The 26,228-nt window shown below is 40.0% G+C and overlaps 1 protein-coding gene across 3 annotated transcripts in view; it reads left to right on the forward strand.

Moving 5' to 3' along the window:
- Positions 1–26,228, forward strand: part of Ephb1 (EPH receptor B1) — a 442,009-nt gene that overhangs the window by 393,611 nt on the left and 22,170 nt on the right. For all 3 annotated transcript variants that reach the window (XM_004834274.4, XM_013070773.3, XM_013070768.3), the window contains exon 12: positions 1,032–1,247. In XM_004834274.4, the coding sequence (XP_004834331.2) occupies positions 1,032–1,247 (216 nt within the window). The remainder of the gene's footprint in view (positions 1–1,031; positions 1,248–26,228) is intronic.

The raw sequence follows: 26,228 nt of genomic DNA on the forward strand, positions 1-26,228 counted from the left end.
TTCAACATTTACTTTTGGAAACAGGAAGAGATGTACCAGATTCATTCAAGTTATGTTTACTGAGGTTTTTACCCTTTTCTTCAGTCTTTAATTTTAGAAACAGGAAGAGATGTAACAATCATTCATTCAAATTATATTATTGAGATTTTTACCATTTTTGTTAAAATTTTCAGCACTGATAATATTATGATGACCACAGAGATGGAATTTTTGTCTTCAGAGAGCTTAATGTAGAAAAGACAGGCAGAGACACAGACACACACATAAAGATTAAAACTTGTCATCTGTACTAAGAATAGTAAAAGCATGCGCTGAAGGATAGCAGTCAGAGAGTGCTAATTACATTTCCTGGAGGGGGTACTTACAAAGATGTCCTCTCCGAGGAAGAGACATTTAAGAGAAATCTGAAGGGCAAGTAAGTATGGATTGTGGGGAGAAAAACAGAGGGACTGGAATGTGTAAGGGTCCTATGGAGGAAGAGCTTGGCTTGGGAAGCACTGAAAGGTTGCCAGTCACTGTGGCTTCATTTAGCACAGGACTGAGAGGTCCAGTGGCCTAAGGAGAGACAGCACCTTGTCCTGTAGGGTCTCCTGGGAGTTCATTGGAGTTTGGAGGTTTTCCTTAATGCAATGGGAGGCTATTAGAGAGTTTAAACCAGAAAATGACATGACCTGATTTATGTCTTAAAAAGATGGGTCTGGCTGCCATGGAGAGAATGGATTGTAGGAGGGGCAGGCACTGGAGGCTATTACAGGTGATGAATGACGATGACTTGGTTGGAATGGTGGCAGTAGAGAGGGAGAGTACTGGATGGGTTTGAGATGTAATTTGGAGCGGAAATCAACAGGGCTTGGCAAGAAGAGAGTGGAGCATTCAAGGGAAGACAAGGATGGGGGAGGGGAGGAAGTGTCTGCAGTGAGCTGCATGCCTGGCACTGACAGAGGCTAACAAGCAGCAGATCAAGGCACCTTGGCTTCTTTGGGACCACTGGAGCCCATCTTGATCCCAATGCCCTTTATGTCTCACCACAGCAAAATGATGGGCAGTTCACAGTGATCCAACTGGTGGGTATGCTCAGAGGCATCGCTGCTGGTATGAAGTATCTGTCTGAGATGAATTACGTTCACCGGGACCTGGCTGCAAGGAACATCCTAGTCAACAGTAACCTGGTGTGCAAGGTGTCTGACTTTGGCCTCTCCCGCTACCTCCAGGATGACACCTCAGACCCCACCTACACCAGCTCCTTGGTGAGTCTTTCCTGATATTCTCAGGGAAATTATGGCATGAGTGAAAGGTGGTTGCCTGTCACTAGGAACCTGTAGCAGGGCATACTGGACAGGACTGGGACCTGAACTAATCTCCCCACTGTAGGAGCCAGATGCTGGGAGGATCATCCACTCAGGACAAACAGTAATAGCTGGTTGTCCAGAAAATCACTTGCGTATAAGCTGTGAGGAACTGTCAGTGGCTACTCTGAAGTCATGGTGTATCTTGCCCAGTGAGAAGAGAAATTTTGGAACTAATAATTTTGGACAATCCAGATAGCTAGACAGTGGCATCAAGAGACAGTGGTCATCAAGGCATGGTTCAGATTTGCAGTCGCCAATTGGTAGGGCACCATGTCATGAGGTAGACTCATGATCTCTTTCCCTTTTACCTCTGTATCGCTTCTAGCTTTAAGTACCACATTCATGATAAGTACCCTTAAATTCGCATTTCCTGTTCAGCCTCCCCCTCCACATTGTGAGCAACTCTAATCATCTATACCCAACCACCTCTTTCACACAGTTCCACTTAGAACCTTAGCAAGTCCAAAATAGAGCACTGGATTTACTCTCCAGCATCCCTTCCCAAGCCTCTCATCTCAGTAGTTGGTGCCATTTAGCTGACTGAAGCCCAGTAGTCATCCTTGAGTTATCCCTGGACCCTACCATCCATGTCCAATCCCTCACCAGTTCTTATAGGTTCCTATAAAACTTCTCTGCTCCCACTATCCCATTCCAAAGCACCTTTTCTTTTTGCCTACATTGTGACAGAGGCTTCTTACTTAGTGTCTCTGGTTTCTTCTTGTTTCTATTTCCAAGAGCATTCGAAGCAATTAGTCATCCTATCTCCCTGCCTACCTAGCTGTCTTCTTTAAACATCAAAGGTGTGTTATGAAAAAAAAAATTTAATATGGAGAAATAAAAGGAAAAGAAAACCTAATAAATTACAATTTCCCCGAGGTAAAGTCAGTAAGCTTTTTCTTAAAGAACTATTTGGTAAATATTTTTGGCTTTCCTGGCCAAAAAGCAAAATACAAACTATTATGCAGATAATTATATAACCATTTTCAATGTGATCCTTTAAAAAGTTATAAACATCATTCTGAACTCATGCACTATAAAAATGTGACCACCAGATTTGATGCTTTGCCCAAAATTTATCAACCCCTTGTAAAATACATTTTCAAGAGTTAGAAGTACCATTTTCAAGAGTTATGTTCCCTTTAATATTTTTCTTTTTGTTCAAAAACCTGAAAACATTTTTTTCTCTAAATTGGGATCACACTATGCCCATTTCTCTGCATTCTTGTGTATCTTTTGAGCATTCTTACTGCCAGATTGATTCTCCAAAACTTTGTAAATATTCATACTTCTCCAGGAATTTACCCATCTTCTAGCATCCTTACTGGTGCTAAAGGTGATCAGTCTTTAAAATTTGCTAATCAAATGGTGAAAAGTGGACACTCCATTTTGTTTTAATTTGCATTTTTAACTGCTCCTAGATATATTAATGTCTTTTCACATAGTTACTGAGATTCATGTTTTCTCTTCTGTTGTCTATACATGTCTATACTTACTGGTTTTTTGGTTGTTTATTGATCTTTGTTAGGGATATTAACCCTTTATATGTCATATAAGATATAATTAGTCTCCCAATATGTTGTTCTCTTGACTGTTTATGCTATCCTTTGTCTTACGAAGTAGTTAATTTTCATGTAGTCTATCTTTTCCTTTACATCCTTTTAAGATTCCTGGCTTGTCATAAAAGCTCTCTTCACTGAAATGTGATACAATGTTTATTGAAGTTTTCTGTACATTTTATTGGGGGAGGGTGTTTGATATTTAAATATTTGTTGCACCTGAAATTTACTTATTTTTCCTAACATTTTATTAAAAAAAATTTTAAGCATACAAAGGATACATGTCTTTGACTGGAGTTAAATATGTACGCTTATTTTTCATTTCAGTATGTTTGACATACAACAGAATGCACAAGTCTTAAGAGTGTAGTTAGAATTTCAACAAATGCACATAGCTTCACAAGCCACGCTCCCAACAACTCAGGAAACATGTCCTTCATCCCAGGAAGCTCCCTCATGTCCTGTCCCAGTCAAGGGTCACCCCACACACAACAAAAGATAGCCACTGTTCTAATATTTTTGACCATAGGTTTGTTTTGAACTTTGTATTCTAGAACCTCAAATGAGTGGAATCATACAGGATATGCTTTTTTGTTTCTACTTGCTTTCACTTAACATTATATTTAAATAACCTATGTTGTTGTGGACAGCAGAAACTTATTTCTACTTATTGCTGAATTTATTGTTTATCCATTCTCTTGTTGACAGATACCAGGAATATCTGGTAATTTACTTTTGAATATATATTGAGAAGCATATTCCTACCCTGCTTTGTTCAGGTGAATAGAGAACTATGCTAATGCCACTTATTACATATATTATTCATCTTTTATTGAGTCACATGTCATCCTTAACATTAAGTTCTGTATAGGAACTAAGGTTGGTTCTCTATTCTGCTCCAATTATCTATTTATTCTTATGGTTAATCATACTGTTCTGATTATAATAACAATTAGCAAAAACTTTTCTGTCTATTTATAATAATTTTACTGAGGGGCCAGGGATTTAAGTCAGTGGTCCCACTGCCTGCCTCACAAGCACAAGGACCCGAGTTCAATCCCCGGTACCAAAAAATAAATAAATAATTTTACGAAAGGCTTATGAGCAAAGCAAAGTATCCTTCATTATTTTTTAAAAACAATACCTTGGCCATTTTTAAGTAGTTTCCCTTAGAAGTACAATTTAAAATCAACTTGTCTGGTTCCAAAACATGCACATATACATGTATGTCCACATGTGGATTTTGAATGGAGTTCTATTCCACCTTAAGAAGAACTAACATTTTAATGACCCAGATCACCTAAATAAATACACAATTTACATATATACCTTACTTTAAAAAATTTCTTGTGTAAAAGTTTCCCACATTATTTTCCTGTATACATTATTTAGATCATTTGTTGTGATCTAAATTTTGATCCTTTATTTAGACCATTTGTTGTGATTTTATGTGTCTTCTAGATGATAAAGATTATTTATTCAGGATCTTTCACAGTCACTAGCCTCACCATTTTTATATACCGTTTCTTCATGTTTTGACTTTTATTCAAAATAGAAAAAAATACATTTCCTGATTAAATAAATCTGCTTCTAAAACATATGAAGTCTGATAACAAAATATAGTGAATATTTAAATTTTAAAAAATTTAATACAGTAAAAGATACATTTTCAAATGTACTCCCTCTCACATTTCAAAATACTCTCACTTTGAGCATACTTATTCTATCAATCTTGCCACTTTCTGAAGCAGTTCTGAAAGTCTTATTTCATGAGTGTCTTTAGTCACACTGTAGTGGTTGCCTAGATTTTCCTATTTCAAAACATTTACTTTTCATGGTCATTTTGACTTTGGGAAAGAACCAGAAGTTACATGCTGCCAGATCTAGTGAATTAGGTGGATGAGGATACAAGGTAATGTATTTATTTAACAGAAATTGGTATAAACATAAACTGCTCCAGAAAGTGGCAAGAATGATGGGATAAGTATGTTCAAAGTAAGGGAGAGTATCTTGAGGATTAATGGAAATGTGTTTTTTACTGTAATATTTTTTAATTTCAACATTTATTGTACATTTTTATCACACCCACAGAAATGATTTATTCACATGGCAAGTATTTATTGAGCATATATTATGTGCCAGTACTGGGCCACATAATCATTATCAAAAACATCACTGGCTCACACTGCTCACAGTTTAGTTAGGAAGGGGGCATTAATTAATGTAGCCTCAATGAGTGTACGATTACCTGCTGAAAAAAGGACCACAATGTTCTGTGAGACCATGAATAAAACAAATACCCCAATGATCTGACTGTGTCTAGGGGGACTAAGGAAGACTTCCAGAAGAAGAGACGGTATTCCTGCAAAGATTTGAAAAGTGTGCCACTCTCTTAATTTGTACTGCTATGATGAAATGTCACAGATGTCTGGTATAGCAAACATGTATTTATTATCATGGTTCTGGAGGCTGGGAAGTCCAAAATCAACAAGACAGTATGCTCAGGTCCTTGGTGAAAATCTTCGTCCTGACTGTGTCCTCACATGACCTTTCTAGATGGGTGCTTGCGGACAGAGACATTCTTCTTGTGCCTCTTCCTTTATCTGTAAAGGCATTAATCCCACTTTCATGGCCTACTCTAACCATAATTATCTTCCCAAGGTCTTCTTTCAAATACCATTTTACTGGGATTAGAGCTTCATTATATGAAGTTAGTGGGCACACGAACATTCAGTCTATTGCATTCTTCTCCAAATGAATGTAGCAGGTTAGACTATACAGGCAGAGAAATAGCATATCCAAAGTTCCTGTGGTAAAAAGAAAGATGGACTAGAACTGATAAAAGAGCCCCATTCTGGCATTTGGAGAACAAGGGGGGAAATGCCAAGAAGGTCAGTAACAGTTACATCATGTAGGATGTCCCAGACCCTAGTGATGACATTTACAGCCTTAGAACAATGGGGCACCATTCAAAGTGGTGTGTGTGTGTTTGTGTGTGTGTGTGTGTGTGTGTAGATGTACACAAATGCTCAAAGGTAATAGACTTGAACTTTAAGAAAAAAAAACTTAGCTTTCTCTCTTGCCTTTCCCCTCCAATTGCTTCTTTCCTCTTCTTTAACAAAACAAAACAAACAACAAAATCTTGACTTTTTTCCTGTTCATTTCACCAAAAAAAGGTTACTTGGCAGGCTCAACCAAGATGGATATCCTGACCAATGGAGGAAAGCCCCAGTGAGTGTTACAATCCATGTGTGAACCAGCTGCCAGCCCAGTGAGATTGAGAGATTAACTACATATGGGAATTTTAATAAATGTATTGGGAATAATGGGAGCTGTTGGAACAGGGGATTACCCCCTCATACATATGGAAACATGAAAGCTAGAATGAATAGTGGAATTTTGAATTAGAATTGGTGGCATTGGTGTGGTTGGTGGGGTTTAATACATGGAGACAGAGAAATAACTATAGGTTTAGAGTACCTCAGAGCAATAACATCCATGTAGCAAGAGTACATCTGGCACTCAGGTCTTGATTTGTATACTGTTCACCCTAATACTTCATTCCAACCAGCAACAACTGTCATTAGAGATATGGCCCCTTCCAGAGCCTTGGCAAGGAAAATAAGATGAGCTCAGCACATGTTTTGTGCCAAAAAGTGAGAAAGTACTCAAAGAATGATCCAGATATGTCAGAAAAACACAGTATCTAACATGAATAACCTCCCAGTGCCCAAATATGGGATAATTTGAGACTCAAAATATATAATGAGAGCAACAGATCAAAGCCTACTGAATAAGATAGGGACTATTGAATCTAAGTTGATATGAACATAAATGAATAAATAAGTACAGATAAGAAAAACTTTTTCCTTATTGTGGAAAGAATGATATTATTAGAAATTCACTGGCAACCATCACATTGGTAGTTAATGCAAATAAGAAATATCAGTGGATGCTAAGACTTGGGGAAAAATGTTGGGATAAGAGCAGGATTTTATGTAGTCTCAAAGTATCCCCCGCAAAGTATTTCTTACCAGAAGGAGAAAGTCATTTTCAGAGGGAAAGTTTGGAAACCTGAGTCAAGTGATGAAAGTTCACGCCACTAGAAGCCAGAGAACTAGACATTGTGTGCCACTTTTAGTATACAAAAAGAACATTTCTTTTGTAAAACTGTATGCTATTCAAAATGTATAACTTATGTCTCATTATGAACCAGCGGCAAACTAACTAAAGTTAGGGTGGGTTTTATTAAATGTCTAAACTACAATATTCAAAAAATGTCAAGGTCTTTAAAATCAAGGATACTGTAAGATTGCTCTAGGTTAAAAGACATGATAACTTGGTGTGACGCGTGATCCTTAGCAGGATATTTTGGGGACAGTTGTTGCTGGTTGGAATGAGGTATCAGGGTGAACAGTATACAAACTTTCTTTGTAGTATTTCTGCAACTTTTACAAAGATTTGAAACAACTTCAAACTGAACTATTTTTTAAAATTTACCCTGATACAGCATGAGGATGGAGGTAAAGGACAATGATAGAAGCAGGAAGATGTGCCAGGAGATCACAGGGGAGTGGGAATGGGGCCCTGTGAATGAAGCCTAGAGAGGGTGGTGGGGTAACAAAGAAGGACCTAATCGTGGATGGTGTTAGGGGTGAATACGACAGAGGTCCTAGGGGAATGCCAAGCATCCAGCCTGCTTCTCTGAGTGAGGATGCTGGAAAACAACTGCTGGAGGAATAAAAAGGCTGGGAATAGGTTGTGTATTGGTTTTAGAGCAGTTTTCCAAATTCTCATGGGCATCATCGTTACCTGGAAAGCTAATGACAGAGAGAGAGAGAGAGAGAGAGAGAGAGGGGAGGGAGGACAAGGGCACAGATTCATTGAAGTGGAATAGGGTCTAGGCCTTTGTATTGTCATTATAATTTTCCAAATGATTGTGATACCTACAAAATTTTGAGAGGCGCGTGTTTGAACATTTTGAATTTTGCATGCCTGCAGGATGTCTGTGGAGAGCTGCTTAAGTAGGAACCTGAATAAGTGGACTTAAGAGCATAGAGAGAAAGTCCAAAGGGAGATACACATTCCAGAGCCGTCAGCGTAAAGACAGGAATCAAAGCAGTGTACTTCCCTTGGGAGAAGATAGACTGGGAAAGGGCCTCGCACTGAGCATGTGCAATACAAGTGTATATGAGGTCAGAACAGAAGCTGGCCCCTTGACCCTGTCCTCCGGAGAGGTGATAACTGAGAATTTGCTATTACTAAGTCAAACCCCTTCACTTTGCAAATGTCGGGTCACAAAGTTTATGATTGCAGCAGCAGCAGTGGCCTTTTAGTGTAGGCCTGCAACTCTAAGCCCGGCGCTCAGGATGTCATGGCCTCACAGTGTGCCACACTCCCCACCCAGCTTTGGTCCTTCATGATGTTCCAGAGAGCCTGTTGTTCTGTTTAGATTTTTTTCCCCTTGTCTTCGTAAAGGCCAAGCAGAGGATTGTCCAGGTCAGCTATCTTCTTTGCTAGCTGACTTTGCTGGACTCTGGATGATGTCTGCAGGGCCAGACCGCAGTTACATCCCTCCCCACCCTATCCACAGGCAGAGGTGGGTAGACTATTAACTTTAATTTATTTTTTGATTTTCAGCTCCATTTCTTTGCATTTATTTTTTCATGTTTACTCTAGAATTACTATATGACATATACATTAAGTAGACACACACATTCATACATACAAACATATGAAGCCTTAATTTTTCAGTCTCCTTTCATCATACCACTTTACATAAAATGTAGAAGCCATGTAAATAAAATTATACAGGTTTGTTACCACCCAACCTCTGTGTGTTACATCTATGCACTTAAAATTACCAATGACAGTTTTATAATTTTTTCTTTAAACTGCCATATACATTGTAGAGAAATTAAGGAGTAGGTGTTTTATGGCCATTTGAAATAATTACCACTTCTTTGCTATTCCTTCATCCCTGAAGATTCGAGTTACTCTCTGGTATTATCCTTCAGTCTGAAGAACTGCTTTTAATATTTTCTGTAGTCCAAGTGTCGAGCAGTAAGTTTTCCCATGGGGAGGGGGCTCATTTATATTTTATATTCATTCCTAAAATATATTTTTGCTGGATGTATAGTTCTGGATTTATAGCCCTCTCCCTCAGCACTTTAAAGGTATTTTTCATTGTCTTCCGATGGCCATGGTTTGTAAGTCTCACAGTTATTTGAAACACGCTATATATATTTCTCTGGCTGATTCCGAGATTTCTCATTGTCTTTGGTTTCTTTAGCTTGACTGATATGTCTGGGCATCTTTTTCTTTTCCTCCTAAATTTATCTTGTATTAGGTTTTCTAGGCTTCTTAAATTTGTAAATTTATATCTTTTCCTATATTTGGTAAGTTTTCAGCCATATTTTCTTCAAGTACTATTTTCTATTCCTTTTCTCTCCTCCTAGGCCTAGGATTACAAGGAAGTAGTACTTCTGAAATTGTCCCACCGGTTCTTGAGGCTCTGTTCATTATTTTCCCTGACTTCTCTTCTCTTCCTCAGATTTTTTTTTCTTCAAGGTCATTGATTCTTTCACTGTCCATTTCCCATCTGTTATTGAGCCTCTTCAGGGACTTTTTTGTGATATTGTATTTTTTAGTTCTGTGGTTTCTAATTGATCCTTTTTTATACTTTCTAATTCTCAGTTGAGGCGTTCTATCTTTTAATTCATCATAAGCATATTCTTCATTACCTCACTGAGCACAGCTGTAATAGATACTTTAAATCTTTGTATGATCATTTTAGTATCTGAATTGTCTTTGAATTGGAATGTTTGATTGTCTTTTCTTATGAAAATATTTGCCTTGTCTCTTTGCACATCAAGTAGTTTCAGATTATATATATCATGAATGTTATAATGTAGAGACTCTAGATTCTGTTGCATTGATCCAAAGAGTGTTAATTCATTTGATTTAGCAGGAAATTAACATGGTTAGACTTAACCCACAAATCCTTATGTCTGCAGTGAGCAGCAGCTCAGATCTCAGTTCCTGTGGTTTTGGTCTATCTCAGGTGGGCATGATTCAGGGTCAGCAAGAAAATCATGCTCCTTACCCTCCTGCAACCCTGATAGCCACTGCCCTAGACTCCTTCCCTTGATTGCTCCAACCAAGAAAGAGGATGGGTTTTTCTCCTCAAGTTTTAGCACTGAGAAAACTGTGTGGCGGTGACTGCCCAAGGCAAAGATGCAAAAGGTAAAGCTGTATGGTGATCAGTGTTCAGAAACTTCAGAAGGTTTTCTCTTTTCTTTTTCTTTTTTATTGTTTTTTGGTACTGGGGATTGAACTCAGGACCTTGCACTTGCCAGGCAGGCACAGTGCCACTGAGCTACATCCCTGGCCCTCTCTTTTCGTTTCTTTATCCTTTTCTTTTCTTTTTCTCCTCTCCTCTCCTATTCCTATCCTTGTATTTGTTATTTTCAGGACAGTCTCTCAAAATTATACTCCTCTAGACTAAAAGTGGAACATGAAGCCATGTACATTTAATTGCAGTTCGCTAAGACTTTAAGACCTCTCTTCTCCACCTTAATTCTCCTACTTTGTGCAGTTCTTTCAATACCTTTTAACAGCACCATCTTCTAGTACATCTGGTTTTACTTTGTAAGTGAAAACCTCATTAATAACTATTAAAATTTTCTAGATTTTCCTGCTAGGCCCTCATCCCTCATCTCTCCCTCTGACATAATTCTCCACCCTACTTTTCCCCCAGGTGTTCCTTCTCTGTTTGAAATTGCTATTTCTAGCCCCGGGAGCATTTCCTTTCCAACAGCCTCCTGCAATAATGAACAGATAAAATTTGTTCCTTTGTGCTTTCTTATGATTGCAATAAACCCACTAAACTAGGGAAAAGTTCTGAACTGCTACTAATATTCCCACCCTCCAAGAGCAAAACAAAAATGAGATGGGCTGGGTTCTGAATACCTGGTGTTGTACACAACTTTCTTTTTGGCAGATGTACTTCTGAATATTGCTATGTGTGTTCAAATAAATATTCTCATGCTCCCCATGTTTGACCTTACAGGTCATATTCTCATTAATACAGGTCCTGTCTAATGTTACCAAGAGGAAAAAGGGCATACACATACCAGGCTAGGTGCTACACCTTTGATTAATTACTTGCATTTGGGGCTCACATACCATTCCCAAACCTGATTATCACCCTTCATCAGCTGATGTTGGTGGGTGGAGCTCCAAAAGGAACCTATACATATCTACAGAAGGGCTTTATGCTAGTTCAATAAAAAGTTCTGTGCCATCCACCGTGGCTTTCATTTCTAATTGGTAGGAAAAGGCCCACCCTGTCCCACTGTAAGCAGTCTCCCCTCTTAGTATTCAGCTAGGTTCCTTCTGCTAAAGTAATGTCAACTTTCCCATCCTGCACAGTCCCAGGCTGACTCTCAGAAACATCTCTGCTTCCAACATTGCTCCTATTTTGCACAGTCCCACTCCGTGCAGGCCTCTCTGTTTTATCATGAATTGCATTAGGCACCTCTAATCTCCCTCTGCACCTTCCCCTTTGCCTTCCCTTGCTGCTCCTTCCTCTGTCTCAAGCTCCCACTCCTCCCACACTTGTGTTTCTGCCACTTCTGAGGTTCACTTCCCTCCAAGCTTGCCAGTTCCTTCTGCTCCCGCTCCTCCTGCTTGCCTTCTTTCTTTTCATACAGGCTGATGCTCTGTGCCCTGCCACTGTTCCTTCTGTGAAGGAACAAACAGAGCTGCTCCTCTGGCATCTGCCCCTCCTGGTGGGGGACAGATGCCATCTTCTTCTTAGACTGCTTGACAGCTGCTGCTGCCCTTCCTTGATCCTTGTCCTTTCTCCACTGTGTCCTCACATGCTGCCCTGCCTGTCCCTCCCCCTCTTTCCTTCATTGACCATCTGGACCCACTTGGGGACAAGTTGTTCACTTCTTCTAGAATCCACTTCCTCTGCACCATACTTCTAGCACTGTTCTGGAGCATGAGGCATGAAGTTTCCATACTCTGCTTGGGACAAGAGTCACCCTCTCCTTGAGGGTGAGCTCTCTGTCATCCTGGCACCATAGCTACCTCTCATGTGCTCTTAAAAAGAGTCCCTTATTATCCTTTATTATCCTGTGATGTATTTCAGCCATCCTACATCACTGTGAGGGCAGCACCCTCATTCCATCACTACCTTCTCTCCCCACCCCTTTCTCTATCATTCCCAAGAATTATGGTCCCAGCTGCTGCTTCCAGCTTTACTGTGCTTCCAGGACAGCATCTACTCTGTCTGAGATTGATTCCTTGCTGAAATCTGTAAGGATTTTTCTTTCACACACACACACACAAAATCTGGCCTTCATTCCATGCTGTTGTATTGCCCATTTGAGCTTTGTATTCATCAGTGTGGGTTGGGAAGGGAGCGAAAGACACTTTTTAGAACATTTTATCCCACTCTGATATGGTAAGATAATTTTGTGGCATGTCAGGAAGAATGTAGGATTTGGATAAACTGTGCTGTAAGAACTTGGGCTCCATTCCTCACCTATAAAATGGGATTGCAAGATTTTGTTAGATTGGTAAGAACTCCTGTGATAAACTGGTGACAACCTCTAATACCAGCCCTACCTTGGTCACAGCTGGTACAATTGCTGTGGATGCTACCATGAGTGCCTTCCAGGCTTTCAGAGTTCCTACCCATGGCCAGAAGTACCATGGTGTACATCATCAGGACTGATTGGTAAAGAGATGCAGTACGATTCCCTGTTCCTAGTCACACCAACACAACAGCAAACCACAAAGCAGAGAGGCCCAAGAAGCCCAGGAAAAGCTAATATTCACAAAGGAAAATTCAAGACCATCATAGAATCACCATGGGATCACGACAGGAGAATTGTGAAGAAAGCTTAGGAGAAAGCTAAGATTGTGTCCATGGGCACCTGTGACTATCACTCTTCACTATCCCTAGGAGTCACCAGAGTCTGAACCTCTACCCACAATTATCAACTGTTGGAAAAAGAAAAAGAAATGCTCATTAAATCATCCCTGAGATCCTTTGGTCTGGTCTGAAACCTTTCGTTTGGTATGAAGACGTTGGGGACACAGCAATAATGATCATCCCCAGTCCTGGGAGTCTTCTCTACTCAGCATCAAAAAGACACACATCAAAAAGGTTGTGCTTGCTTTAATCCCAGCTACTCAGAAGAGTAAGGCAGGAGATCATAAGTTCAAGCCCAGCCTAGGCAAGTTAGTGAGACCCTGTCTCAAACTACACTAAACTAAACTAAATATAGTAAAAAGGGCTGGGGATATAATTTAGTGTAAAGCCCCAGTACTGCAAATAAAATAAAATAAATAAAATCTCATTCATTTTCATTTTCACATGTCTACCAGTAAACTTGCTGCCATGTAAAGTCAAGGGAATTTCTTGCGTAGCATTTGTTTGGCCTCATCTAAATGTCCCCCAAATTCTCATGTGTTGGCCCCTGATGTACTAATGGTACTATTGGGAGACTGAGAGGTAGTAGAAACTTTAGAAATGTGGGGCCTAGGGAGAAAATTAGGCTATTAGAGCTCCAGCCCTTTTTCTCTGTCTTTTACTTCCTGGACACCATGAAGTAAATAGATTTACTCCACCAAATGGTCCACTTTTATCAAGATATTCAGCCTCACCACAGGCCCAAAGTGACAGGACCAAGCAACTATGGGCTGAAACCTCTGGATCTGTGAGCCAAAATATTTTTTTTTTCCTTTTAGGTTGTTTATCCCAGGTATTTTATCACAGTGACAGAAAGCTGACTGACAGGGTACCTGTCTGGGATAGAGAGGTCTTTTCTGCCCAAGGAGCTTGCTTGGGAGACTTTCAGAGAAGGAATCCAAAGATAGAAAGTCAGCAAGGGCCAAAGCCTTAATCTTGGGGGCTTTCCCTCTTCCTCCCGCCGGGCCTTAGCTGCTGCTGCCTCCATCATTCCCTGGAAACAGCAGGGGGCAAGGGCAATGCAGAAGTAGACATCTCCTTGTTCTTTCAGAGGCCTGAAATGCTATGCACAATGCTCAGGGAAGGAAAATGATTAGTTACAGGAACTCTGTGAGAAAGACAGGAGGCTTCTCTGAATTTTCCTCGAAGTATGGGCAAGTGGCTCCCCATCAGTATCTCTCTCTCTCTCTCTCTCTCTCTCTCTCTCTCTCTCTCACACACACACACACACACACACACACACACACACACACACAGACACACACACACTGACCAGGGAGAAAGAGAAGGGTTTTTTTGTACACATAGATACACAAAGCAGAGTCAGAGAGGCACAGATGCACAGAGGCACAAAGAGGGGCACAAATCAGAGTCAGAAAGGCAGAAAGAGATGAACAAAGAAATAAACACAAGTACCAAAGATTACCCAGAAGCATACACACAAACACACACACACACACACAAGCATTCTAGGTAAGGATTTAGTAATAGCTGGGCTTTTTCCTTTCATTACTATTGAGAAGTGAGATTGACTGCTACCATACTATTTTAGATTTTTTTCTTATAATGTACTTAATACTTAAAAGGTACAAAGAAAGCAGAAAATTATCTCAAAGATAATCCTTCCTTCAAGCTTTTCAGGAAAAAGTCCCCTCAGTCTGCACTTCACTGCACCTCTGTAAGAAGTTACTCTCGGGGAGGGCTGATCCTTCTGCCTACAAATCTCAGCTCAAGCTATCAGAAATAGCAAGGTTTGCTGGCTTTCTGCCCAATGACCCTGGATCCAGCTTTCCTTTTTCCCCTCAGTTCTGGGATATTTTACCTTTAAATCATACATCTCCTCCCCTTCTGATCTGTAACCTCCCTCATGAGGCTGTTTTCAAAGCATGATTTCTAGCTCTTTCAATCACTGGGCTTGGGAAGTAGTTCAGTCTCTTGGGTGGGTGGGAAAATGGAGAGGAATGAAGACAAGCAAGGAAAAGATGGAAACCCTTTAATTGCCACCAGAATAAAACCAAATCCTGGTCCCCTGGAAATTCTTCCCTGGCGTAAATTAAGCTGAGGGAAGAATAATTCAAATGTCACTCTGCCCTATGTTCCATGCTCTGCCACTCAAATAGTTCTTTGACTGATTCTGCCTCTTCCATCCTCTCATCTCTCCCTGGGTCACTTTTCAGCAGATGCTCAGTTAGGGATACCAGGGCCTAACTTCAGTGCCCTTTTGAGAATGATTTGGCATAATTATTCTTAGTAGGGCCTAAGTATTATTAGCTTGGATTCAGTGGCTGTGGAATTTCAGAGCCTGAGCCAGCCTGTACCCAGGGACTGGTACTAGAAGTCAGATTTCTCAGCCAGGGCTGCTCTCTGCTCTGGGCTGAGGAGGGGGGTCCAGGCAGGTGGACAAGGCCCTGCCCTCTTATGGCTGTCCCCCTGTGGGCAGGGCCAAGTGCCTGGGTGTAGCCCATGTGTCTTGGTTACTTTCTTGTTGCTGGAACAAAATACCCAACACCCACAAATTAAAGGAGGTCATTTTATTTCACAGTCTGTAGAAGTTTCAGTCCATAGTCAGCTTGTTCCAAGGCAGGGAAGCATGACAGAGGGCCACAGCAGAGGAGAAACAGTTCATGGTATGGCAAGCAGTAGGCAGTGAGCCTCCTTCTACTTTCCCCTTTTATTCTATCTAAGCTACAAGCCTATCAGATGGTGCTACCCACAGCCAGAGTGGCTCTTCCCTCTTTAGTAGATCCATCACTACACCAAGCACTATGCTAAATCAATCAGTGGGATAATACAGTACCACACACCATGATCAAGTTGCTCCCAAAAGCCCCACCTACAAGAACTTGAGTCTTTGGGGGTCATATAGATACAAGCCGTAACACCATGGAGTGTCTCTACTAGCTATCTCCAGCTAGCAAGTTTATTAAGCATGTGACATATGCAAAGTACAGCAGTGAACAAAACCAGTAGTTTCTGAGAGCTGCTATCTCCTTGATAAGATAGACAATAAACTTGATGCAATTGGTTACATACTTACAATTGCTGGATGTGATGGTGGAGAAGCGTATATCAAGACTTTATCATTGCACCCTGACAGAGAAGCACCTAAGCTGAGACCCAAAATGGAAAGAAGCTAACTAAGGCACTAATGTCCAAGTGTTTCATGAAAGCCACCTCAGAGCTGGACACAGCCCCTTTTTCTCAGTGAGAACAGAGTGTGGACCAGGAGGCTACTGGAGAGCCTTTGGTCAAGCACATTGGGAGAAATGGACATAGAAGTGAGTCATCATTACAGTGCGGGCTATGTGTGAGCAGCCCAAAGTGGACCGCATAGATCTACTCCAACCTTAGACTCTGGACTCTGGAGTTATGCAAAGGATGAAGAACTGGACATAGGATCCCAGAGACAAGTGTTTAAGGACTAGGCTGGGGAGCTCTGTGAAGAAGTAGAGGATGAGCCACGAGAGCTTCATGGTTTGTAGCACTCCTAGAACAGGGTAGGACCCCAATTTTACCTTCTCACCTGAGGACTGAGAGAGAGAGAGGTAATAAGTCAATGAATCAATCATTCAAGGGTAATTGATTTTTTGCAAGAGGTAAGGACCTTTTCTGGAGAAGGAAATTAAACTTTACATTTAATATGTTGATTGGCAATAGTATGAGTATATCATATATTAAAGTATATGCTTGTTTTTCTAATTGAGTGCTTAACAAACAAAAGTTTGGAGCCATAAATTTAAAGCAAAGAGATCACATACAGCTGAGATGAGCGCAAGGATACAGTAGAGTCCCAGAAGAACTCAGAGTAGAACTGAACACATGAAAGGTACTTGGTAACTGTTTACAGATCAGTGGATGGACTGATGGGCATATGGACAAAGTTATGCAGCCTCTGAGGCTGAGGGTTTTAAGAGAGAGGGCTGAGTCTAGTCAGAACAGCAGAAGTTAGAGCAGACATGCCTGTATGTGAGCTCCTGGGTGGAGAACAGTCCAGTTTGGCTGGCACTGGGGAGGGGAGTCAAGAGTGGGTCCTGGCTGGGCCCTGTTAACAGCAAATTGTGTCCTTCCCAAATGGATACTTTGGAGACCCCCGACACTCCCCACCCACACACACACACCCGAGTGTGACCTTATTTGGAAATAGGGTCTTAGCAGATAAAATCAAGTTAAGATTAGGTCATATTGGATTAGGGTAAGCCCTTATAAAGGAAGAAATTTAGATGGAGACATTCAATGAGAAGATGGCCATGTAATGCCAGAGACAGAGATGGATTGATTTATTTATCTATATGCCCAGGAACATTGAAGGTTGCCCAAAACACCAGGAAGCAGAAGAGGTGAGGAAAGATTCTCCCCTACAGATTTCAGGAGGAGCAGGGCTCTGCCAACACCTTGATTACAGACTTCTAGCCTCTGAAACTGTGAGACAATAAATTTCTCTTGTTTTAAGCCACTTAATTTGTATAACTGCATTAGAGCAACCTATTAAACTAATACAGATCCCAAGAGACCCCCTCCCCTTATGCAATCAGACAATGAAGGATGAAGAGGTGGAGCACAGCATAGAGGGCCTTGGATGCACATTTGAAATTTACCCAGCAGTCAGGGAAGGCACGGAGCCTCCTCACATCCTTAGATTTAAGATAAAGGTAAGAAACACACTTTATAACCCATAATTGTTGAGTTAACTGAATGGTGGGAGCATTGCTTCAAGGAGCAATAACCCAAGTGTAACATGTTAAATACCAGGAACTGCTTGGCCTGGAGCCGGCAGCGGCGGGGGGGTGTCTTTGCAAATCTGCAGGGATCCTGTGCATTGTTAGATATGCTAATGGAGAAGGTGGAGATTCTGGTCCTAGCCTAAGAGGGCCTCTAGGACTTGGCACAGCTTGGCCAATGGGCCTTTCACAGGGCAGAGTCTGCCCACCAAGAAAGGCCTCTTGGTCTAGTCAATCTTTATAAGGCAATGTTTAGGAAAAGAAAGCAGGGTCCTTTGAGTCAGTCCTCTGAGAGTGTAGAGACAAGAATGATTTCCTAAAGATTCTGGTTGCTCAAAACCAGCAGTATCAAGGCTCAGCATATTACTCTTCCTCTGGGAAAACTGAATCAAAAAATCTGAAAGCAGCCAGAACATGTTCATCAAGCAGAGTTTACAGATGTGGAAGTAAAAGGAAGAGTGAGTCAGAGTATGAACTAGAGGGAGAGAGAGCCAGGCTAAGAAAGGAAAGACCAGGAGAGCTGATCAAAGGCCCCTTTGTGAGCTCACTGCAGATGCTCCAGCTGCAGGGGGAATATGTGGGGAGGATTTTAGAGGTGAAGATTTCATTTTAATCCTCCCACAAAAGCATTGGAGTAAACACTTTACTGTGAGAAAGTGAGAGAATAAGAAGCAGGAAAGAAGGTTCTCAGTGAAAAGATCCATGTAGACTTCTACTAATACTGCTCACTTAGAGAATACATGCCATCTGGGCATTTGCTAAAAAGAAAAAGGCATAAAGACAAGTTCAAAGCCATGAATTCTGCCTGTGTATGCAAGCTGCTTGCCTCTCTGGCTCTTTCCATTGCTGGAGGCAGGATTTTTTTTTCTCTTTTTCCCTTGGTCAGCAGTGACTATCTTTTCAAAGTGATCTGTCAGGTCACTTTATTCCCTTCTGGCCAAGCAGCCAAGCAGTGAGGAGAAGGGGGCCCAGGTGACAAGGATAGGGCTGACTTCCTATGACCGCCTATTCATTGTTGGACTGAGAATTTTCTAGTAAAATACAACACCATAGCCCACATGTGCCTGGGGCTGACCCTAGCAGATCCACATTTTGCTACCCCATGCCAGTGGGGATGAGAATACCTGCTTTTGTCCTCATAGATTTTTTTTTTTTACTTCCTGTCTCTTAGAGATAAATGTTTTGCACACAAGCGCCAGGGCTTGACCATGCCTTAACCAGGTGGGTCATGAGGCTCTGACCTTAGGTTTCACTATTTCTGAGTGCTTCTCCTTTGGTAAGAAATTTGGCACACTCCAGGGATCATGGAAGATGGCGGGAAACCTAGGACTTAGGCAATTTGAGTCCACATGTTTTAAAATTGACATCTCTAATAAAATGGCTTTGTAGTAAGTAGGGTATCCTACCCTGAGATATTAGAAGGGCTCGGTTGCATCAAGAAAAAGGTGGGGAGTAGAGAGAAAATCCTTTAGTATCACTTTAAGACAGCTTAAGTTCTTCCTAAATTACTTTTTCCTGTTCCACATGCAACAATTTTATTACTCTAAAATAATAATTTATAATGTTACTATTGCATAATAATTCTCAGTATTATAATTAGTACCATTGTAAGAGAGTAAATACGGTTCCATCATTTAAAACCCATTGTTCAATTTTTGCTGTTACTGTTTATTTGTATTTGATTTTGATACCCATTACCCTACTGCTAATCATTACTTTAAATAAATAGCAACACAGTTGCTAATTGTTGTTGTTTTCAGTGTTTTCATCACATTTCAAATCATGTAACGTAGCAAATCTCAATACTTCTAATAACAGACAGTTTTGTGCACAAGACTTAGCAGCAGATTAGTCTGAATGTGGGGAGGGAGGGTGTTTAACTGTTCTAAGGACAAGGCTGAATGCTGAGCCAGAAAATATGGTTTGAGCCCTGGCTCTGTCAATTGTTAATTTGGGGTAAATTACTCTACCTCTCTGAGTTTCCATTCCATTACCTGTCAAATGGGAATAATATATTATTCCTGGTCTCTATCATGCGATTATTGTGAAGATCAAAGGAGTACTGTATTGAATGCTTTAATAAATCCCTAAAGGCCTATAAAATGTAAAAAGAAAGTTATTATATAAACTGATGAAATAAGATCATTAACAAATGATTTTAGATCTTAGTAAAATACTGATTTGACTAGAAAGTAAGTTCCAACAATACATGACATACCAAATTAGCAATGAATGGGACTATTTCCATTCAGTTAATAATGCAAAGAGTGAGGATCCTAATATAGAAGCTAACAGATATAAAGAACATAAACTTAGATGGCAATGAGACTTAAATTTAAATGCTGGGTCTGCTACTAAGGTATTATGCAATAACCTAGATGGAGTATTTACTTCATGAGCCTGAGTTTTCTAATCTATAAAATGTGAATAGAACCTATCTTTTAGTATGATTGTGAAAATTTGATGATATTAAATTTGTAAAGTGCCTAGCAGAGCAGGTGCCACCCAATGGATACTTGATAGATGTTCACTTGCTCTTGACTCCTCTGCGGTGCTCTATGTAGTGAGAATGGACATCCAGTATGTTCTGTCTTGCTGCCTGTGTCTTCAATGAGAACTCCCACAATAGGTGTAGGTAAATGGCAACAGGATGTCATTCAATGTAGAAGATCCATGGTTCTCATATGATCTTTCCCCTGAATGTTTACATTTTGAAGCAAATAAAGGCAAGCTTTCTTACAAATGGAGAGAAAACCTTAGTATAATGAGAAGACCTTAAGAAAAATTTGGAAACTAAATGCAGGGCCTTTCTTTAGTGGGAATACTATAGTGAGTGATTACTGGTTTCCAGAGCCACCTGATTTTTCACTCTATTATTTGTTGAAGCAGAGAGTAAGATTTTTTTTCAAAACAACACATTTTCTTCTGTGTTATATTTTAATTTTCTGGACAAAAAGGACTACATGTGAACTGGATTTTAATATAAACAAAACCAACCCTTATGAGATGCAAATGTCTCCCAGGGCATTTCTAAGGAAGGGTCACAAAATGAGAGTTTAAGGCCATAAAGCATCTCTAGACTGATACAGTGGATGCAAATGCAGGCTATAGTCTTACCTGTGCTGCGATTGTTATTAGGAGCACTGTGTTTTTGTTAGATTTTAATGGTCTCCTCCAAATCTATTTCCCCACACAGGTTCTGTTATTTTATCATGCAGTTTTGAAGAATGTAAGTTTTTTTCAAAATGTGTCTATGACATTATAATAGAAATGTCTGTGTTAGGAAATTAATATCCACTCAGTCACCTTCAGGAAGGTTGCATTCCATTCAGGTATAATAAATAGCTGCACCATCAATGGGCCCAACCATTTGAGACAGGCAGAAAAAAAACCCTTTGGATTCTTTAATATGATCAGAATTAAAAGAATTATGTGAGGACATATACCTGACTCAAAAGAAAGGAAATGATATGGCTTCTCCCCTTACATACGATTCTGTCAGTGTGTGAGATGTGGCCAGCACTCTTCTCTCTATGTCCTAGAGTTTTATGAAGTGGGCCAGGGGACTCCTGGCTTGCTTCAGACTCATGCTTTCTTTAATCACAGCAGTCTTCCTTCATTATCTATCACATACAAAATGCTTTCACCAAGATTTCCTTTCAAATAAGGGTTTTGCCACTATGTTTTCAGTATTTGAAAAGTACAGGCCATCAAACATGATAACAGTGGGTCATTTTATGAAGTCAATATTTCCATCCCTAATCACACTTTTTCTAGAATTAAAGGAGACACTATGGTACATGCCCAATATTTCTATATAAAGAAGATTCCAGGGACATTTTGTTGCATTTTAGGAGCTCTAGAGCTAGAAGAGCATCCACATTGCATTTTCTTTAATCCCTACATTCAAAGTCATGATAAAAATATCTTGGAGCTCTCTTTATTGACTTCTCTATAAAAACCACTTTGAAAGGAAATGGCATTGTTTGATTAGAGAACCCTTAAGTTATCTGAGCAGTTGACAAGAGATTTTTAAAAACTTATTTGTACCAAATTTCAAAAAAGAATTAATGGAAAAGTTCACACTATGGATTGGATTTTTAGTTTTGCTAAAACTAAACTCTACTAGCCATAAATACCCTCTGGAACCTGCAGTCTAGCGAGCATTAAGTTTAGTTTTCATGTCTCTTCAGTGTTCTTTAATCTGGAATATTTCTACCACTTTTCTTTGTCTTGTGTGACATTGACATTTTTTAAAGCATACAGTCACCTTTTTTTCATTAAGAAAATATTTCTCCTTTTGGATTTTTCTGGTGTTTCTCATAATTAGATTCAGGTCCTACCTGCTTGGCCATGATTCTGTATAGGTGATGTTGTGTCCTTCCTAAACTATCATATCTACAAGCATGTGATGTACATCTTCCCTTCATTGCTGTTGTTAATTTTGATCACTGGGTCCCATTTCTCCAATGTATAGTTAGTTATACAGACTTTACATTACGTATTTTTTTTTCTGTAGGAAGATACTGGTAGGCCATACAAATATCTGTTCCTCATCAAAATTTCCATGATTTTAGCATCCACTGATGAGCCTTGTCTAAACTAGTCTTTATTATCATCCTTGCAAGATGATTATTTCTGACTCTAGATGTTGTATAGTAGTCAATATTTATCACTGAAAAGGAGACATTTGGATAGTTCCATAAATCAAATTTTCCTTTTTCTCTCCTTGAAAACTGCACCTAATAACATTCTGAAGTTCACATTCTCTTTGATTTTTTGCTTGTGAAGTCTTGAGCTAATTGTTGACCAACAAAGTTAGGTTTCTCAGGGGTTCCCAGGTTTCTGATCCTTGTTCTAGGCTACGACCTTTCAGGTCTGATCTTATTTCATCACTCTCTACTCTGTCCGTACCTTTCATGCAAACAGTCTGTCATTCTATGACTTACTTGGGAGTTAGAAACAGCAGGATGAGATAGTGAGCAGACAAGTTCCTCTCTGCCCCACAGATATGCTGACGTTTTCATTCCCGTTTCTCCTTCTTCATGATTACTCTGCTCCAGAGCTAGGATGCCCTGCACTCTGCAAAGCATCTGTCCTTATCTTACCCACCCTTTCCCACAGGCAGTAAAATATATCCCTTGAGGACTCAGAAAGATGAAAGTCCTTTTGGCTTTTGGAGATTCTGAAACTTTCTGTGGGATGAAAGAAAATTATGGGTCAACAAAACCACATGGAAAGACTTACTGTGTGCAAAGGCCACAAAACTTGAAACCTTCTCTAGGATTTCTGAACTTGTGGTTAAGGAATGTCTTCTGAACTGTTTGGATCCTTGAAATGCAGTTAATATGAGTTTTCAGGTCTTAGGAGACCTTGACAAAGGAGAAGATGGAAATTGTTTTGGGGCCTTGCAGTTCATCAGCCTCTGATGTAGTGGGCTCTGGAACCCCCTGTATAAAGCATGTCTTTGAGGTTCAGTAGTAGGTGCTGCTGTGATTTATAAGTCTAAGCTCCACATATCTAGGTAGAGCTTTTAGATTTTTTTTCCTTATATTCTTTTATTGTTACATTTTAGGTATACAGTACATTTACATTTCTCATTGGGAACTTGTACCTTTACATGATGTATCTCGGTTCTTATTTTTTCCCCATTCCTTGCCCTCCCTTCACCCCCTCCACCCTTCCCTATTTACAAAGACTTTGTTTCCATTTTTTCCATTTCTCAGCATTTTTCCTTTCCCTTTTTCCTTTCCCCTACCCCTCCCACTTCCCCTACCCCTTTGGACCTTTTCTTCCTATTTAGCATTATCAATTATTCATTCTAATCATTGGTACATTTTAGGTATACAATATAATGACATTCATCATTGGAAATTTGCACCTTTCCATAGTCTCTCTTGGTTCTTATTTTTCCCGCTTCCTCTGCCCTCCCTTCAACCCCTCCCTTCAACCCCTCCCTCCTCCCTATTTACAAAGACTTTGTTTCCATTTTTTCATTTTCTCATATTAATTCCATTTCCTTCTTTCCTTTCCCCTACCCCTCCCACTTCCCCTTCCCCTTTGCCCCTTTTCTTCCTATTGGTAGAGCTTTTAGATTACAGAAGAATTAGGAAAGTCCAAAGATTGATAAGCCACCAAGAGTCACAAATCCAGTGCTGAAAGAGGAGAAACCAAAGAGTCTCTTTCTCTCACTGAAAAGAACTCAGTTGCCTTCAGGGCAGCCATATATTAAAGCCATCCCTGGGCTTCTGTGCTCCCAGAAGAGATGGAGATCAGAGGTCTGGATCTATCAGGTTTGGTGAAAGTTAGGTCTGGATATGTGGGAGCAACTCCTGGGGTTATTTTTCTAAGGAAAGAGAAATGGAAAGTAAATCCTAAGGCCAGTAATGGTGAACCTTTAGAGACCAAGTGCCCAAACTATAATCCAGAATGCAAGTATTTATCACAAAGTACCAACACTGCAATTAAACCTGAATATTGAGGTTTTAGTTTAGGGAAAACAACTCATGCGTTAACATCTTTTGTCTTAAAAGAAAAACACAGTAACACAGATTTCACTGATATGCCTGTTTATTGAAAGATAAAAGTTTGCAGTTGGGTGCTTTTGCACAGTTCATGTGAACTTTCTTGTGTACATGCTGATGATTTGTCAAACCTTGGGTGAGATGACCTGGCTTGCATGCCAACAGAGAGGGCTCTGCATCCCCGCTGTGATATGCATGCTATAGGTTCACCACCACTGCCTAAAGCAGATCAGAAAAATAAAAGAATAATTAGTGAGGAAAGGAGAGATAGGATGCAAACAGCACTAGCTAAAGTCTACATTGATCTGGGGTGCTCCCGCACACTCCCAAGAGAGGGTTCCATAGTGTAGGCCTGGGAAGACCAACAGAGTAGGCAGTCTTGGACAGCTCGGCCTACAGTTCACTCTCACTGTGGCCTCAGCACTGCTCCTCTCACAGCCTGAACTTATAATCATGTCAGTTCCCTTGTCTGTCCTGTTCAGAGGCTCTTCGAAACCTTTTCCATCCTCCTCATGTTCTTACCCTGTCACTGCATTTTTCTCCCAGCATCTGGCCTAGTTCCTTCTTCTATCACAGTGACCCTGAGCTTTCATATGCACTTAGGAAATGTTTTCAGAATGCATTATGAAATGTAGGAGTGGCAAACATGTCCCTGAGATCTGAGATGCCTTGTAGAATGGTCAGTATAGAATGTAGCAGAGCCCTTGTACTCCTGCCACAATATGGCTGCCCCAAAGCAGCTTTGTCCTTCATAACAAGAGGAAGAGACCACTTGATTTTTGCTCTTCCAACCCTGAACTTGATCCTCTCCCTGTGACTCTTAATGGCTGTTATAACTAGCCTTATTCACCAGGCTTTTGGGCATCAAAATGCCCACTCCCCCTCAACATCCCAGGGAGGACCCAGCCCAGAGTGGATAGAAAAAGGGAGCTTATCAGTCCAACTTGGAAGATCAGCCCATTAGAAAAGGAAGCCAAAGAAGTAAGAATCCAGAATGTTATATTTTTAAATGTTATTTTGGTTTTATTTGTTAAAACACCAAAAAATATGTAAAAAGTGATACTGACTCCCCCTTCCCAGTTCTCAAAAGTTATTATTAGTAGTTGTTTGGTGTGTTTCTTTCCTAACTTTAGTGTGTTCTCTCTCTCCCTCTCTCTCTCTCTCTCTATATATATATATGTGTGTGTGTGTGTGTGTGTGTGTGTGTATTCTATATTTACTCTCTATATATAGTATATATACTTTATATAGTCAATAATGGTCTGAATAATTATCAGTATACATACTGATCAGTTCATGGGCATTATTTGTCACTGAGCCATGTATTCCGAATTCGACCATCTCCCCCTTTGGTTACTTACTTCATGCTCTTGGGGACCTATTCTGCTGCCCCTGTGGGCTTGTTTCTCAGGTGTCCTTTGATGAATAAGCTGTAGGAGCTATTTCACTAGCTCTTTCTATATGGTCATCTAGGTAGCATTTGATACATTATTGCAAACAGGGTTTCAGAGAATTTGCTTGTATAGATATCTACATAAAGATGTTTTTTGTGGGTAAACTTCAAAAATTGCTAGGTCAAAGAATTTGCATATTTTAAAAATAATTTCAAACTTAAAGTACGAAGCATAAGAATAATACAAACAACACCCACATAACTTTTGCCTGGATTCTTCTTATTGATTTAAGTATAGCCCATTGTCTTATTAACCCATCACCTTTGTAAAATATTTTTTCTGACCTCTTGGATACATTCCACACATCATGGCCTTTTATCTTCAGATGCTTCTCTGTGCATTTCTGCATTTCCTAAGAGTAGGAATATTCTCTTATGTAACTATAGTACAGTTATCAACTGTTGTAACTTAACATGGGTAAAATGCTTTTATCTAATCTATTGTCTCTGTTCTAATTTTGTTCACAAACCCAAAAGTGTCTTTTTAGCATTTTTTCCCTCTAGTACAGGGTCTAGTCTGGGATCACATATTGCATTTACTTGTCACATTGATTTAATTTCTTTTAATCAGGAACATTTTCACAATCTTTTTCTGTTTCTTTTAATGAAATTGACATTTCTAAAGAATACCTTTAATGTATTT

Source organism: Heterocephalus glaber, unplaced genomic scaffold (assembly GCF_053883595.1).
Source record: "Heterocephalus glaber isolate CG9 unplaced genomic scaffold, H.glaber_assembly_v1.0 deba00001504, whole genome shotgun sequence".
Lineage (NCBI taxonomy): Eukaryota > Metazoa > Chordata > Mammalia > Rodentia > Bathyergidae > Heterocephalus > Heterocephalus glaber.